The sequence below is a fragment of the Antechinus flavipes genome, chromosome 2 (genome assembly GCF_016432865.1).
Source record: "Antechinus flavipes isolate AdamAnt ecotype Samford, QLD, Australia chromosome 2, AdamAnt_v2, whole genome shotgun sequence".
Taxonomy (NCBI): domain Eukaryota; kingdom Metazoa; phylum Chordata; class Mammalia; order Dasyuromorphia; family Dasyuridae; genus Antechinus; species Antechinus flavipes.
The window spans coordinates 640988288-641003735 of record NC_067399.1 but is presented as its reverse complement, the minus strand read 5'-3'; the positions used below and the strand labels follow the sequence as shown (position 1 = coordinate 641003735).

Sequence of the window (15448 nt, the reverse complement as noted above, 5' to 3'; positions counted from 1 at the left end):
TGGGCAGGCGGGATGCAGGGGGCCTTGAATGCCAGGAGAGCTTAGATTTGATCCCACCCAACCTGAGCAAACAACTTGTGGAAGGAGGGAGGGGCTCTGCTCTTGGGCAGCCCGGGACAGGTTCTGGCTTTTCCTTGGGCTGTCCTTCCCCAGCCTCCTCCTGGTCCTCCCCTCTTCTTCCTCCCAACTCAGGCCAATCTCCAGGAGTCCCTCCCTCCCTCCCTTTCTTCCACGTTGATACTGGATCCACTCTTCCAGCCTGCTGGAGATAATTCCAGGGCAAGGGCAGGTCCCTTCGATCTGGGTCCATGGAGTCTGGGCCCTCTCCTCTCCTCTGCCTCCTCTTGATCCTGCTGCCCTCCTATAGCCAGACTGAGGCTGCGCCCCCTTGGCACCGAAGGTTTGAATACAAATTCAGTTTCAAAGGGCCGAGACTGGCGATCACCGGGCAAGAGATCCCCTTCTGGAGCCACCACGGAGGTTAGGGGATGATGGGGAAGGGATGGGGGAGGGTCCGGGCCTGAATCTCAGAGAGGGTGGGGAAAGATGCTGAGAGGGCCATCCCCCTCCCCAGAGTCCCTCCCCAACTTGGCGCCAGTTCCTCTCGTTCCACGAGAGCTAAATCTTCGGGTGCTTTTCTGCCTCTGAAGGATTCTAATCCTCTAAGTTAGGGGTGGGGGTATTGAGCTGTCTATTCTCAGTGAAAGGCCATTCCAGGACTCGGCTTTTCACCTGGCATTGCCAACCTGTGCCAGGGGGCCAGAAACGAGCTTTATCTGAACTGAACTTGATGTTCAAGGGCCAGACCCTAGCTTTTTAGATTTCTACAAGAGCCAAGTGATTTGACCAGCAAATAATGATATGAGGCAGGAGCTATAGGTCATACTTAGGGTCTTGCTTGTACCACTGGCCCACAATGGACTTGGGGCCCAACTAGCTGCAGGTCCAGCTGACCATATCACAGTCTCACTCTCTCAGCCTCAGTTTCCCCTGCCTCTACTTTTTCAACTTGGTAATTCCCAACATCACACATAATTGGCTAGGCTGTCTTGAGAATAATTTAGCAGGTTGAAGCTGATACCCAGAGAGTTTTAAGACTTGCCAAGGTCATATAGCCATTATGCCGGAGAGTCTGATTCCAGCCTGTCTCTTGATTCAAGTTCACCTTTTATCCCTTCTTTCTGCCTCTTTCCCTTCTGCCCCACCCTCTACCCTTCTACCTCAACTTCCTGTTCTGGTACCTGGGAGGAGTGAGTGTGGTTTGAAGATCACAGAATGAGGGCTTAGAAGAGGAGCCCGAAGATGTTGTGTCCTAGACCCTTCCTGTTAGAAGAATCTCTCTAGGGCTGCTTTGTAATCACGGGCTTTGGCCCTCTCCCAGGAACAGCCTCCTTACCTCCTTCTCTAACGTCCAGGTCCTTCCTTGAGTTGTTCTGGGGAGGCCCAGCTTCCCAAAGGACTCTGGAGGGGCCCAAACTCCTACTCTCCTGCCAATCCTGGCTCCCCCACAACTAGGAAGGCTTCACATCCCCTCCTGGCCTCGGAATCTGGACCCTAGTAATGCTAAAGCCATTTCACTCACGGTTGTCTCCAGCCACCATCTCCCAGCCAACCTGGCCGCCTCTTCCCCAGCCCACAGGTCAGGGAGAAATGTCTGACAACCTTCTCCCCTGGAATGCTCATTCCCAGCCTACTCTCCGGTCTGGGTCAAGCTCCAGGGACTCCTCCTGGATGAGGTGTGAGGGACTAAGTCCTCCCAGCAGGCTCTGCAGCAGATGATTTTGACTTTGAATAGAGGCAGCTCTAATGGGGGTTTCAGACACTGTGGAGCAAGAATATATTCGGGGATAGGACCGTCTCGGAGTCCCTAAAATCACACTGCAGAAGTAACCTTTTCCTCCACCAGGGGTAAAAGCAGTCCTGTACAGAACCTCCTCAGGGTGGTTGGTGCCTTCCTGCTCCCACTGAATCCCAAATAGAAACATAAGACCCAGATTTAGACATGGATATGCTCTTGGAGATCATTTAATCCAAATTTTACAACTAAAGAAACTGAGGTCCAGACAGATTGCACTTTAGTCTCTTCCTCTCCTCCAGACGAGAGAAGGGAAATCTGATTTTTGTGTCCCTTCCAATGTGGGGGAGACTCAAGTGGGACCAGATTTCTACACCTGTCCTGATGTCTCAGGAGGGGATCCTTCCCAGATTGAGGAGAAGGGCTGGAGCAGCCCAGGGACCATCCCAGGGGACAGGGGGGCTCCTGAAAACTGTTCCCAAGACCTAGAGAGGTACCACGGACTGGACATTCAAGTCTGGTTTCAGCTATGGCACTCATTGACTGCTTCCTCTCTCTGGGCCCCAAGTCAGAGTTCTTCCCAGGTCTACTCATCTGTAGGATGGTGACTGGCTCGGGCCCTCTCCATGCCCATGTTCTTTCCCTTGTTCTCAGCAGCTTTTCCCAAGGGCAAACACAAGGATTAGTAAGATCTCCAGGAAGGGCTGGCAGCAACTAGGGGGAGGGGGAGACACTAATGACAGAGACCTGGGACTTCTGCCAGCTTCCAGGTTGGCACATGGCTGGGGGCAGGAGGGATCAGCGGAAGGGAGGACTGTGGTCAGACTGGCAGCTGGCAACATCTCCTTTCTCAATTAAGGTTGGCCCTCTAAATGTGTAATGAGCCAGGCCCAGTGCCCTGATCTGGGCCAGCCTGGCCCCATCCTTTTCTTCTTTTAGCAGCAAACAGTAAACACACACACACACACACACACACACACACACACACACACACAAACCATGTTTTGGTGAACGTTATTAGGATCTCCCATAAATGTTACTATTTCCAGAGCAATTTGTATTTTACAATACAAAGAAAAGAATAAATAGAAGGAATAATAAATAAAAAGAAGGAAAATCCATTAATAAATGAGCATTTATTAAGCAGTTACTGTGTGTCAGGCATAGTGCTAGGCATTGGAGATACAAAGATAAAAATAGTCTTTGACCACAAGGACTTTGCATTAGCAAACAAGCAATTATTATTAATTAATAATAATTATTAACAACTAAATTGCTACAATGTGCAAAGCTCCAAGTTAGGTACAGTGCCATAATTAGGAACTTTATGCTAAGTGACAAGGGGAGGGGAGTAGACTAGAGGTCACTTAATTGGGGGGAGGAGGAGGAAGCTAATCCATCTAGGACTGATGATATTTTCCAGCAAAGGAGAGGCTGCTGCTTATACTATAAGGAAGAGCTTACCCCAGTCCTTCATCTGGTATTTTCCTATTTTTAACTAACTTGCTACCATTTTAATAGGCGCCGAGCTCTATTATCTCTGCTGCTGAAAGCCTACAAATGTTATCAGCTTCTCTTAAGTTTTTTTGCCCTCTAAATCTGGTTTCCTGGCACAAAACCTGTCTCCCTCACCTTAGTTACAGCTCTGGTTAGATGCTTAGTTTAGACAGCTCAGGGTGTGAGGGCCTTTCACTCTCAGGGAGAGAGTAGGGTTGGGGGACGTGGGTGACAAGGACAGAAATAATTATGACACCAAAAACAGGGATAGGGACAATACCTGTGATTGCATGACAGAAAATTCTCAAGTGAGGAAATTCCCTATACTAATGCAGGCTGGGACCTTTTCCGCAGCTGCCTAGAACGCTGAGGTTAAGTGTCTTGCCAGGATACATCAGAATGGGGACCGGAAACCCATGTTTTTCTCAGCGTTAAGGCCGGCCTTCTGTTCTCCAAACCTGTGCTTCTCAAATGTTTAGTCTCAGGATCCCTTTATATTCTAAAAATCTTCCTTAAGTAGGTTATATCCATATTTACTATTTTAGAAATTATAAAGGATACTTTTTTAAATTTAAGAACAACCCCATTATATGTTCATATAAATAACATATTTTTGTCAATTGGTGAGAACAGCATTTTTTTTTTTAACTTTTTTCATGAGTCGCTTTAATGTCTGGTTTAACGGAAGATTGCCGGATACTCTTTTCTGTTTCTATAGACAATTTGTTGCGCTATGTCATTCTGATTAAAGTTTATGAATAAATCTAGCCTCACACAGACACGCACTTGGAAAACAGAGGCAAAGACCATCTTAGTAGTTTTATGAAAATTGTCTTAATCTTGTGCTGTCCCTGAAAAAGGAGCCTTTTGTGAATGGCTGCATGAGATAAATTCTGAGGAAAGAGCCAAGCCATCACCAAAAGGAAGCTCAGGAAAGGGAAATCACCTTTTCAGGGACCTGTCACCAGAGGTGGCTTCAGAGGAAGGATGGGACTTCAACCTGGAAGGCAGGGAGTATATCTCCGTTGTGGAGAGTGAAAGGGACATCTGCAAAGGAATAAAAGTGAGACACAATTGGATGTAGAACAGGAGACCCGGTTTGTTTGAAGGGGACCCATATGAGATGAAACTTCATCATAGGTTGGAGCCAAATTGTGAAGAGCCTAGCAGAGTGATGTGAATTAACTTCTGATGGGGCAGGAGAGTACCAGAGAGCACACTGAGAGTCATATCCCTAAATTGACATTGATCTCTAGGTAATTGACTTCCCCTCTAGGAACTTTGATTTCTTTCTCCGTAAAAGGAGGGAGCTCTTTAATCATTCTGTGTAACAGGTGATGCTTTTATCTCTGTAGTCCCCCCACCCCAGATCCCGAAGCTGACCACATACCCCCATCTGCCTTAATTTCTCTCTCTGCCAGGAAAGGCCCACTCCCCACTCTTCAGGTAAAAGAAGGAAATGTGATCCAGAAATCCTAGGGGCTTACTCCCAAAAAATCAAGTCTAGGCTTCCCGGCCCATCATGCTCATCTCCCAAGGACTCTCTCCAACATGCACTTCATTGATCCTGTTCTGTCATCAGCCTCTGCCCTCACCCATCGGATTCTTACTCCTAATGATTCTGTTTCTAATCACCTCCTCTCTCCTTCCCCATCCTCTCTTTTCCATTCACACAGCCACCATCCCAGATCAGAAACTCCCGACCACCCATTCACCAGGATGATTACAGTAGCCCCCTAATTGGTCTCGCCAATTCTGTTATTCCCACCAATCTATTTGCAAAATGTATGTTCAGGTAGCGCAGTTCTGATCATACTTCTCTGCTCAAGAAGCTTCGATTGCTCCCTAGTCTCTCTAGGATGAAATATAAATCTCTGGCATTTAAAGCGCTTCACAACCTGACTCCAGCTATATTTTCAGGCTAGACTTGCATTACTCCTACTCTCATAATACACGCCAGCAAAATGGCCTCCATCCTGACCCTGTATATTACGTTCAGTCTCCTACCTCTGGGCCTTTGTCTTCTCTGCCTCCTAGAATCCTTAGCTTCCTTCAAAGCGCATGCCAGCTGTCACCTCCTACAAAGAGAACTTTCCTGAAACTCCCAATTATTCTTGTCCTTTCCCCCACCTCCACTTCTGCTCCCCATCCCTTCATATTCACTTTGTATATAATTTGTATCTGTATCTACTTTGTATATGATTTGTATCTATATTCTTTCCTCCCAATAGAATGTAAACTCTTTGAGGGAAGAGATTGTTTAATTGTTGCCGCCATGTTTCCACCTTAGACCACAGTACTAGTAATTGACAAAAGAAGATTATCTCAATAAATTCGTGTTTGACTCTTACCCCTGAACCGTTACTCAAACTATTTCCATCAAGCTAGGCTATCTTTTCTCATCTCCCCTTCCAGAAAATCTACCCACCCTTCAAGGCCATCCCTTCTAGTAAGTCCTCCTCGATTATCCCCTGCCCTAACCAGTGGTGCTCCTTCCCTTGCTTCTTTGATCTACTGAATCCTGGTCTGAACCACTACCTCCCGTGACCTTGAACAGTCGCTTGTCCTTTCTCAGCCTCAAGTTTTCTCATCTGTAAAAGGAGTTTGGACTAGCTGCCCTCCGAGGTTCCTCCCAGCCCTGATCTGCCCTCATTATTTCATATGTAAGCCTCGTCTCTCTAATTATGCTGTGACTTCCCCAAGAGCTGGAACTATGTCTTTTTTTTGGGGGGGAGCCTCCCATTTCCCAGACATCTGTTGGAGCATTCTCTGCCAAGAATGGAGCCGTTAATCCTCTCTTGCCTTGCCTTAATGATAATTTCATCCTTCAAAATGTGCCAGAACCAACAAGAGGGAAATTCTATCCTGGATCTGATTGTAACTAATACCGAGGAATTGGTGTCTGCGATGGAAATAAAACCCTAAGGAGAAAATGACTACTTCATCTTAGAAGCTGTGAGAGGGGAGATGGATCATAGATATTGGAAAAGATTTCAGAGGGTCTGGGGAAAGGCAAGGTTGACTTCCTTTCTGTGAGAGGGATGAGGTCTTAAAGATGAGAATCTAAAGTCACATACAGAAACCATGCTTATGGGGAGGGAAAAGGAGAGTTGTCGGCAGAAAATATCCACTCACTACGTTTTTATGTTTTGTTTTGTTTTTTTTTTGGAGAGATGAACACAAAATAGAAACAAGGCTGGGTAACTCCTGATGAATAGGTGGGATGTAATAATAATCTCAGGAAAACTAATGATAAGAATAAGCTGAGATTGGCAAAGAAACCGGTGGAGAATAATCACCCAGAGTTTTTAAAGCTCTATTGAGGAAAGGAAGAAAAACAAAAAGGAAAGATCCAGTGCTTATGGAATAGGGGATGACAGTGAGTGATGGTGGAGAAATGGTAGAGCTGCTCAATTTGATTTATCTTGCCTGCTCTCTCAGTCGGGGAGAATGACCCTTGAACAGGAGAGCAGAGAATAAAAATGGCCGATCAGGCGTTGTTACCCAAGGGAAGTAAGGAGTTAGTAAGGAGGCACTTAGCCGTCCTTGAAGTCACCTGGTCCACGTGAACTACGTGCTGAGGTACTGACTGAATGGGCAGATGTCATGAATGGCTGAGCCACTGCTAATGATCTTGGAAAGATCACTAATGATGGGAGGACAATTGTTGGCACGATTTGTAAAAGGGGGAAAAAGATGTAATCTGCAAACTGGAGCTTGGCAGGGAGCTTGACTTTGATTCTTAGCAAAATCCCAGAACGTGTTATTAAAGAGATGGATGGTGCACATCTCTGGGAAGGAGACAGTGATTACAAAGCACTAGTACCATTTCATTGAGGGCAGCTCATTCCAGACTCCTCTTGTTTCTTTTCTTTTCTTTCCTTTTTTTTTTTTTCCTCTTTTTGACAGAGCTGCTAAACTCTGGGTATTGTTGGTTAGTAAAAGATTTGCCAAGGTCTCTCATGTTCCTAAAGAAAAGATAGATTTGTGGCCTAACTGGTAGTATAATTAGATGGATTTGGAACTAGTTGAATGGTTGGACTCAAGGAATAGTCATTAATGGTTCACTGTCAACTTGGAAGGAGGTCTCCAGTGGGGTGACCTATGAATCTGTGTTTAATTATTTGCAGTTTGACTTTTTACTCGATTATATCAACAATGAAAATTTGGGGCTCATAGTTGCCCATATGAGCCACAGCTTAGAGGCACAGTGGATAAAGGTCCAGATCTGGAGACAGGATCTGGCCTCAGATACTTAACAAGCTGTGTGACTCTGAACAAGTCATTTAACCTGTTTGCTCCAGTTTCCTCATCTATAAAATGAGCTGAAGAAGGAAATGGCAAATCACAATAGTGTCTTTTTTTTAATCCTGAAGCAAGTGGGGTTAAGTGACTTGTCCAGGGTCACCCAGCCAGGAAGTGTTAAATGTCTGAGGTTACATTTGAACTCAGGTCCTCCTGACCTCAGGGCTGGTGTTCTATTCACTGTACCACCTAGCTCCTCTCTACTGTAGTTTCTTTACAAAAAAAAAACACACACACACACACACACACACACACACACACACACACACACACCAAAACTCAAATGGGGCCATAAAGAATCAGACATGATTGAAAACACTGAACAACAACAAATTATGTGCCAGACTTTGTGCTAGACACAAAGTGGATGCAAAACTGTCTCCACCCTGAAGGAATTTATATTCTGTACAAGAAATGTCAATTTAAAGTGATTCCAATAGAAAGAGAGCAGTAATGACTCAGGGGAATGACAGGATAGAGATCAGATTCTATCTAGAGACAGAGTTAAGATTTTGAACTGTGCTTTGGAGAAGTTTGGGATTCTTCAAGGCAGAGATGAAGCAGGTCTGTATTCTAGATGTGGGCAATTGCTGGAGCAGTCACAGAGAAAAGAAACAAAATATTATATATTAATATATATGTATATTATATATTAATTAATATTAATCATATAATAATTAGTTTGACCAGACTATAGATTATATGAAGGGAAGAAACCAAACAGTAAGGCAAGTGGGAAATAAATCATAAAGGACTTTGAATGGCAGGCTAATGATTTTCTGTTTCACTCTTGAGACAGTAGGGAGCCACTGAAGAGTTTATGTAGGGAAGCGGCACAGTCAAATTTCTTGTTTACAAATAGCAATTTGATGACTATGAGAAGGAGAAATTAGAGGGGATAATTTGGATAAAGGCAACAGGTGATATAGATTTCTTATTTATAGAGTATCCAAAGCTTGGAAGGGTAGTTAACACACTGGGTGACAGAAACAGGATTCAGAAAGATCTTGACATGCTATAACACTGGGCCAAATCTAGCAAATGTAAATTCTTACCCTTAGGTTCAAAAAAGCAATGTCCCAAGTGAAAGATAGGGAAGGAGTGGATAGACACCAGCTAATATGAAAGAAGTGGGGGAGGAAGGGAGTGAAGGAGGGAAGAAGAGAGGGAAGGAGAGAGGAGGGAGGGAGGGAAGGAAAGAGAGAAAGAGAGAAAGACAGAGAGAGAGACAGAGAGACAAAGAGAGAGACACAGAGAAAGAGAGAGAGAGAGAGAGAGACAGAGAGACAGAGAGAGAGAAGGGGAAAAGAGGAGGAGGGAAAGGAAAGAAGGGAGAGAGAATGGGAATATCTGGAAGTTTTAGTAGACTGCAAGGCAACACAGCATGGAATCAAGAAAGTGAATGGAACCTTAAGCTTCAATAAAAGAGATGGAGCATCTAGGAATATGGAGGCGCTAACAATGCATTGTTGGGCTTTATCAGATCGCATCTGGAGAATTATATTCGGTTTGGGGATATCATATATTAGATGGAACATTAAGGAGCTGGAGCGTGTCCAGAAGAGAGCAATTAAGACCGAGTTCCTGCCCCGCGGGGATCCGCTGAAGGAAATGGGGCTAGTTATCCCGGAGCAGAGGAGACTCCGGGGGGCTGGGAGAGCTGCCTTTGAGGAAGGGAGGCGCGATCACGAGGTAGAAGAATTTGACTCATTTAGCTTCTTCCTAAAGAGTAGTACTGGGGGAAGGAGAGGGCTGTGAGGAGTTTGTGCAAGTTGGATAGAAATTTGCTCATCTTTGGAGTCATCCGTGTGCGTCCTGGGCTGTCTCGGAGCATGGGGACTTCCTTCACGGGAGGCCAAACAAAGCCTGGACCGCCCTCGGCACAGGTGTTACTCCCTGAGGGCAGAAGCGGTTTCATTTTTGTTGTATCTTCCGCTCCTAGCGCAGTACCTGGCACCCTGTAGGGATTTCATTAATAACAATTACTACGATTCGTATATTGCAAAACACTCTGTGTATGTCAACATATTTCCACGTATTTATATATATATAAATGTCACTGATCTCACAACTCTGGAAGGCAGGTGATTTTTTAATTGACTTTGGACATTTCACCTCCCCAAGCCTCAGTTTCTTTATCTGTAAAACGAAGGGATCGAATTTATTGCCGTTGGGGTCCCCAGTTCCTCACAGTGGTTCTCAGACTTCTGTTTTCAGTATCTTTATCCTATTAAAAGTTATTGAGGATCTCTGTTTATTTGGATTATATTTATAGACATTCACCATATTGGAAATAAAAGCTATTTTTGAATTTGTAGACCCTCTAAAAGGGTTTCAGAGATCCTCAGGATTCTCTAGACCATACTTTGAGAACCACTGCTCTAGATGGATGATCCCACTGATTGTTGTGATAGAGTGATGTTTGTCCAGGTGTGAGTTGGTTGGGATGATCATGAGGTTCCTTCCAGCTCTGAAGTTCTTTTTTTTTTTTTTTTTTTTTTTTTTTTTTTTTGCCTCTCCCATAGCATTTAGCACAAGGCTGGGCACCCAGGAAGCCCTCAAATAAAAATGAATGAAATAAGTGAATGGATAAATGAATGAATGAAGAATATGAATTACTAAGAGAATGAATGAGTGAATGTATGAATTATTCAGTGAATAAATAAATTGGTGAAGTGAATGAATAAATAGTGAATGAATGGTTCTTGTAATGAATTACTGGGAGGGTGAATGAATGATGTACCTTTGTTAGGCGGTGTGCAGAGATCCCAGGTGGCAGCTGTCCTGAGGAGGAGGGACAGCTCATGTCTCTGAGTAATCCCTGAATACCCACAGATGCCATTCCTGGGATGGAGGAGGTGAGACTGGCCCCATCTATGAGGAACAAGAGTGGAGCCATGTGGACCCAGGCTGCCATCCCCTTTCCCAACTGGGAGGTGGAAGTGGCCTTCCGTGTATCCGGGCCGGGCCACCTGGGAGCTGAAGGGATGGTAAGCAGTCAATGGCCTGCCCTGTCTTGATGTTCATCCCAGGGGAGCCTCCCTTGTCTGAGGGGCTCCTGTTTTCCCTGGATCGGTAGGGGCAGCTATATCTCACTTTAGAAGGAGCTACATTATAGAAAAAAGAACCAGGAGGAACTACCAAGGATCAGGAAGGGCTGAAGCTGACGGACCAGGGGAGGTGGGATGCCCATGATGGAGGCTCTCAGGAATCCATACCTCTCCACCTAGCTGGCTGGAACAGCACGGGTCCCTTGGCACGAGGCTCGCTGTTAGAGGATGCCAGGTGCCAGGCAGGGCTGATTGTGCTTCCATTACCCATAGGCGGTGTGGTACACCCGGGACAGAGGCCAGAGCGGCCCAGCCCTGGGCGCTCCTGCGCTCTGGGATGGCGTCGGGATCCTCTTTGATTCTTTTGACAATGACGCTCAGGTGAGTTGTGCCTCAGTCTCTTTGACCTGGTCTGTCTAAAGCCCTCGGGAACCCTGGACGACTCAGACCACTCACTCACTGCTTCCTCCCACAGAAGAACAACCCTGTCATTCAGATTTTGGCAAATGACGGCCAAGTTCCATATGACCACCTCAGGTAAGGGTTTGCCCTCCCATCTCAGTCCAGTTCCTCTATTCAACAGGAGGAAGCCACTGGTTAGCTCTCTCTCCTCCTCGTCAATGTTGGACTCTGACACAGTGTTCTGAGTTCAAATCCTATCTCTGGCATTCACTGTCTGGGTGGCACTGAGCAAGTCATATACCTGTCTGCATCTCAGCTTCTTCATTTCTCAAATGAGGGTGTTGGACTAGTGACCTGGGACCCTTCCTAGTTCTATGATCTGTGATGATAGATTGCTTACAGAATTTTGTTTATTAAATTATTATAGAAGGAAGGTAGATGGAAGGAAGAGAGGGACAAAAGAGGAAAGGAGGGAGAAAAGAATGGAGGGAGGGAGGAAAGAAGGAAGGGAGGAAGAAAAGTAGGAAGGAAGGAAAAAAGGAAGGAAGGGAGGGCGGGGCAGATAGACAGACAAAAGAGGAAGGGAGGAAGAAAGAAAGGAAGGAGGAATTAAGAAAGGAGAGAAGGTCCAGATGGACAGACAAAGGAGAAAGGAAGGAAGAGAGGAATGAAGAGAGGGAGGAAAGAAGGAAGGGAGGGAGGGACAGATGGATAGATGGAAGAGGAAGAGAGAAAGAGAGGAAGGAAAGAAGGAGGAAGGGAGAAAAAAAGGAAGGAAGGAAGGGAAGGAGGAAACAATAAATAGAGGAGAAAGGGAGAGAACAAAGGGGGAATAAATTTAAGTAGTCAATTTAATCAAATAAATATTTATTAAACTCTTATTTTGTATAGAATGGAGGTAGCTAGGTGGCTCAATGTATCCTTTGAACTCTGGGCTTGGAGTCATAAAGACCTGAGTTCAAATCCAGCCTCAGATACTTTCTAGCTGCATATTCCTGGGCAAGTCACTTAACCCTGTTTGTCTTAATCCACTGGAGGAGGAAATGACAGACCACTCCAAACCCCATGGACAAACATAGCATTGAAGTGCTATGATCCAGGGGTCATGAAGAGTAGGACATCACTGAATGATTGAGCAACAACCATATTGAGGTAGCTCAGTAATGTAGTGGATAGAGCGCTGACTCTGGAGTCAGAAGGACCTGAATGCAAATCTGACCTCAGTCACTTAATGCTTCCTAGTTGTGTGACCCTGGCCAAGTCACTTAACCCCCATTGCCTTGCCAAAAAAACCCAAAAAACCAAAAGCAAAAAAAAAAAAAATCATAAAATAAAACCCAACCATGTAGAATAGACTATTGGTGCTGGAGAGATAGAAGGAGAAGTGAGACATGGTTCCTTTCCTCCTGAAGTTTGGTCTATGGGGAATCAGACATTTGGTGATATCCTGGTAGGTCTTCTAGTTTGTCAGTGAGAAGCTTTCCTCCACTTGTCCAGTTAACAGACATTCTATGCCTTCTGATCCTGGACTATTACTGTCTGTGTCTTTTCATAAATCCTTCACAGAGGATGAAAAGACAGAGGAGGGAGGGAGGAAGGGAAGAAAGAAAGGAAGGAAGGAAGGAAAGAAGGAAGAAAGGAAGGAAGGAGGGAGGGAAGGAGAGAAGGAGGGTGGGAAGGAGAGAGGGAGGGAGAGAAGGAGAATGGGAGAGAGGGAGGGAGGGAAGGACAGATGAACAGACAGAGGATGTCTATATCTAAGAAGACATGAATACAAATATAAACCCATATGGATGGGGACCTTTTCTTTGTTAGGATATATATCCATGTACATAGATGAGTGGGACATGGATTAGAATTGGATTGAGAGTATAGAGGAGACACATAGAGATTCTTAAAGGACTTGAAAAGCTTCACTTCTACATGGAGGAATCTGGGAAGGCTTCATGGAGAAGGTGACATCTTCAAGATAGACTGAAGAAGGGAAAGGATTTCAGACAGGTTGAGATGTCCTTGGCACAGGGGAGACTGTACAGATGATCAGAGTCAAGAGAGGGTAGGGGGAGATCAGGGACCGTTGAGTAGCCCAGGTTGTCCAGCATTAGGCAGTTAGGAGCCAGATTATGTGGACCTTGAACGTCAGACTAAATAATATGACTTGGAATTGACAAGCAGTAGAGAGCAGCTTGACAGGCTAAAGGAAGGAACAACACGATGAGACCCGCGTGTGAATGGATGTCTTCCAGGGATGGAGGGGGCCAGGTGCTGGGTTCATGTCTTTGGGACTTCCGGAACCGACCATACCCATTCCGAGCTAGAATTAGCTACTGGGAGGAGAAGCTTCGGGTGAGTAACCCCGGAGTGGGGCCTGCCCTGGGTCCTTTGGTCACTTCCATCAACACCTGGGCCTCCACCCTCCTGTCCTGACTCTGTCAAGCTCCTTAGGGAGGAGAGCGTGGGCTTGGCTGGGTGGGGAGCACAGGGGCGCTCTACTAGCTAAGCCGTCTGGCAGACTGAGCAAGGTTGTGCTCACACCCAGAACCCTTAGCTTCTCTTCACCCTTTCTCAATGCCCTAAGTATAAGCTTCTCCTGAGTCATTTTGGGGGGAAAGAGATCCCAGCACTAGGGTCCTCAAAAACTATCTCAGAGTGAAAGCTCTGGAAGCTCCAATCAGTGCAGTCCAATAGCCCAGTGATAAACTCCCCATTGGGTCATCTGAGGACCAGCTTAGCTCAAATCAGAGAGGCCCCCCCTCTTTTATTAGGTCTTAAATCCAACCCCCTCATTTTAGAGATGAGAAATCCGAAGCCAGGGAGGTTGAAGGAGCTGCCCAAACTCACACAGGAGTAGCTGGCAAAGCCAAACCTCAGCCTCCCCCTCAATTTGTTTTCAGTCATAGCCATTCTCTTAAGACCATCTGCTGAATTAGTTCTAGAAAGCCGTGTAATCTGTATCTACGGAGGGAGGGTCCCCCACCAGCAAGATTACAGAGCCTGAAGAATATGATACTTGACAAACCTTAAAGGCATATAAATGTAAATTATTATTTATATATATTGTACTTGGTTCCTCTTAAAAGCTCTTTCATTAGCTCTTTCATTACATACTACAAGATGAGAAAACAAAGGAAAGCATTTTCCCAAGGTGCAAGTCAGTAACAGAGACAGGACAGATGTCAGGCCTTCTGGTTTCAGGCCCAGCATCGCACTGTTTCCTTACATCTAGGCACAATACATTTCATTAGGGGGTACACAAGGAATTGGTTTTTTCCCCCCAGGAGAACATATATTGAATATTCAATCATATAAGAAATTTTTATTTATCAAATAAACTAAAGAAACAAACAAACAAACAAAAAAGCAGATAAACTTAATTTTATCAGCAGCTAAATTTTACTTTTAAAATACAAAGCTTTAAAAATAAGACTACCGATATTTTTGTGTCCCTGAACACACCCAGAATACCTTGTGTTCATCTTGCACTTCTGAACATTGACCACAGGGACGCTGGCCAAGTCCTATGTGTGCACATGGACCTCAGTGAGGTTTCCCACCTGCCACCAGGTCAGTGAGGTTCTAAGTCCCAGGGAAGACACAGAGGAAGAGAGAGACTCAATCTCTATTGCTTGTCTATCCTTCCCAGGTATTTGTGAGCAATGGCTTCACCACCCAAGGGGCAATAGATGAGGTCTGCGCTGAAGTAGGGCCCCTTTTTCTGCCCCCTGAAGGCTACTTTGGGGTCTCAGCAGCCACTGGTACCCTAGCAGGTAAGTCCTGCAGCTAAGCATAATGGGACTGGCAAGAAGAGGTAACCCCCCACTAGTTCTTGGTTGAGAGGTAGGAATTAAGGGAAACCATAGAGGAATATATTATTGGTTTCACTCTTTATTGAGATACCTGCCTTATATGAGCTCTAAAAGTAAAAAGACAGGTAGGAGAGCAGATTAGGCCCACTTGCCTCCTTGGGGCTTGGCTGGAATTTCTATTCAGAGCATAATCTCTAACCCTGAGCCCAGTTCTTCTTCTACGTCTTATATATGCAAGAAATCACCAATGTGTTTTCCAAACAGCAACTAGATTGCCCTGGGTCTATTACTTTGTTTAATCTGTGGTTAAAAGTTCAAAGAAGATTATCATGCAATATTTCATGAATTTATCAAATTTGTCTCAGCTCTTATTCTCATTAAAATTAAGATCTTCCTATTAACTTTCCATTACCCAAAGAAATGTACATTTGCATGAAAGATTATAGTACATTAGCTGAAGACAATTGGAAATAAAAAATGATAAAACTAAAATAACTCTCACAACTTTGTCCCTCTGGTAAAGGTCTGAGAATTCCTCTTTTCTTCTCCCCATTGGAAGCAGGTACTGCTCATCATCTGCCCGTCTCTATCCC

General features: G+C 45.1%; 1 protein-coding gene across 1 annotated transcript in view; it reads left to right on the top strand.

The window, feature by feature from the left end:
- Window positions 1–308: 308 nt before the first annotated feature.
- The window catches only part of LMAN1L (lectin, mannose binding 1 like), a 35567-nt gene continuing 20427 nt past the window's right edge, over window positions 309–15448 (top strand). The window contains exons 1-6 of the mRNA XM_051973841.1: window positions 309–480; window positions 10433–10587; window positions 10921–11028; window positions 11126–11184; window positions 13296–13395; window positions 14693–14816. Of these exons, the coding sequence (XP_051829801.1) occupies window positions 309–480; window positions 10433–10587; window positions 10921–11028; window positions 11126–11184; window positions 13296–13395; window positions 14693–14816 (718 nt within the window). The remainder of the gene's footprint in view (window positions 481–10432; window positions 10588–10920; window positions 11029–11125; window positions 11185–13295; window positions 13396–14692; window positions 14817–15448) is intronic.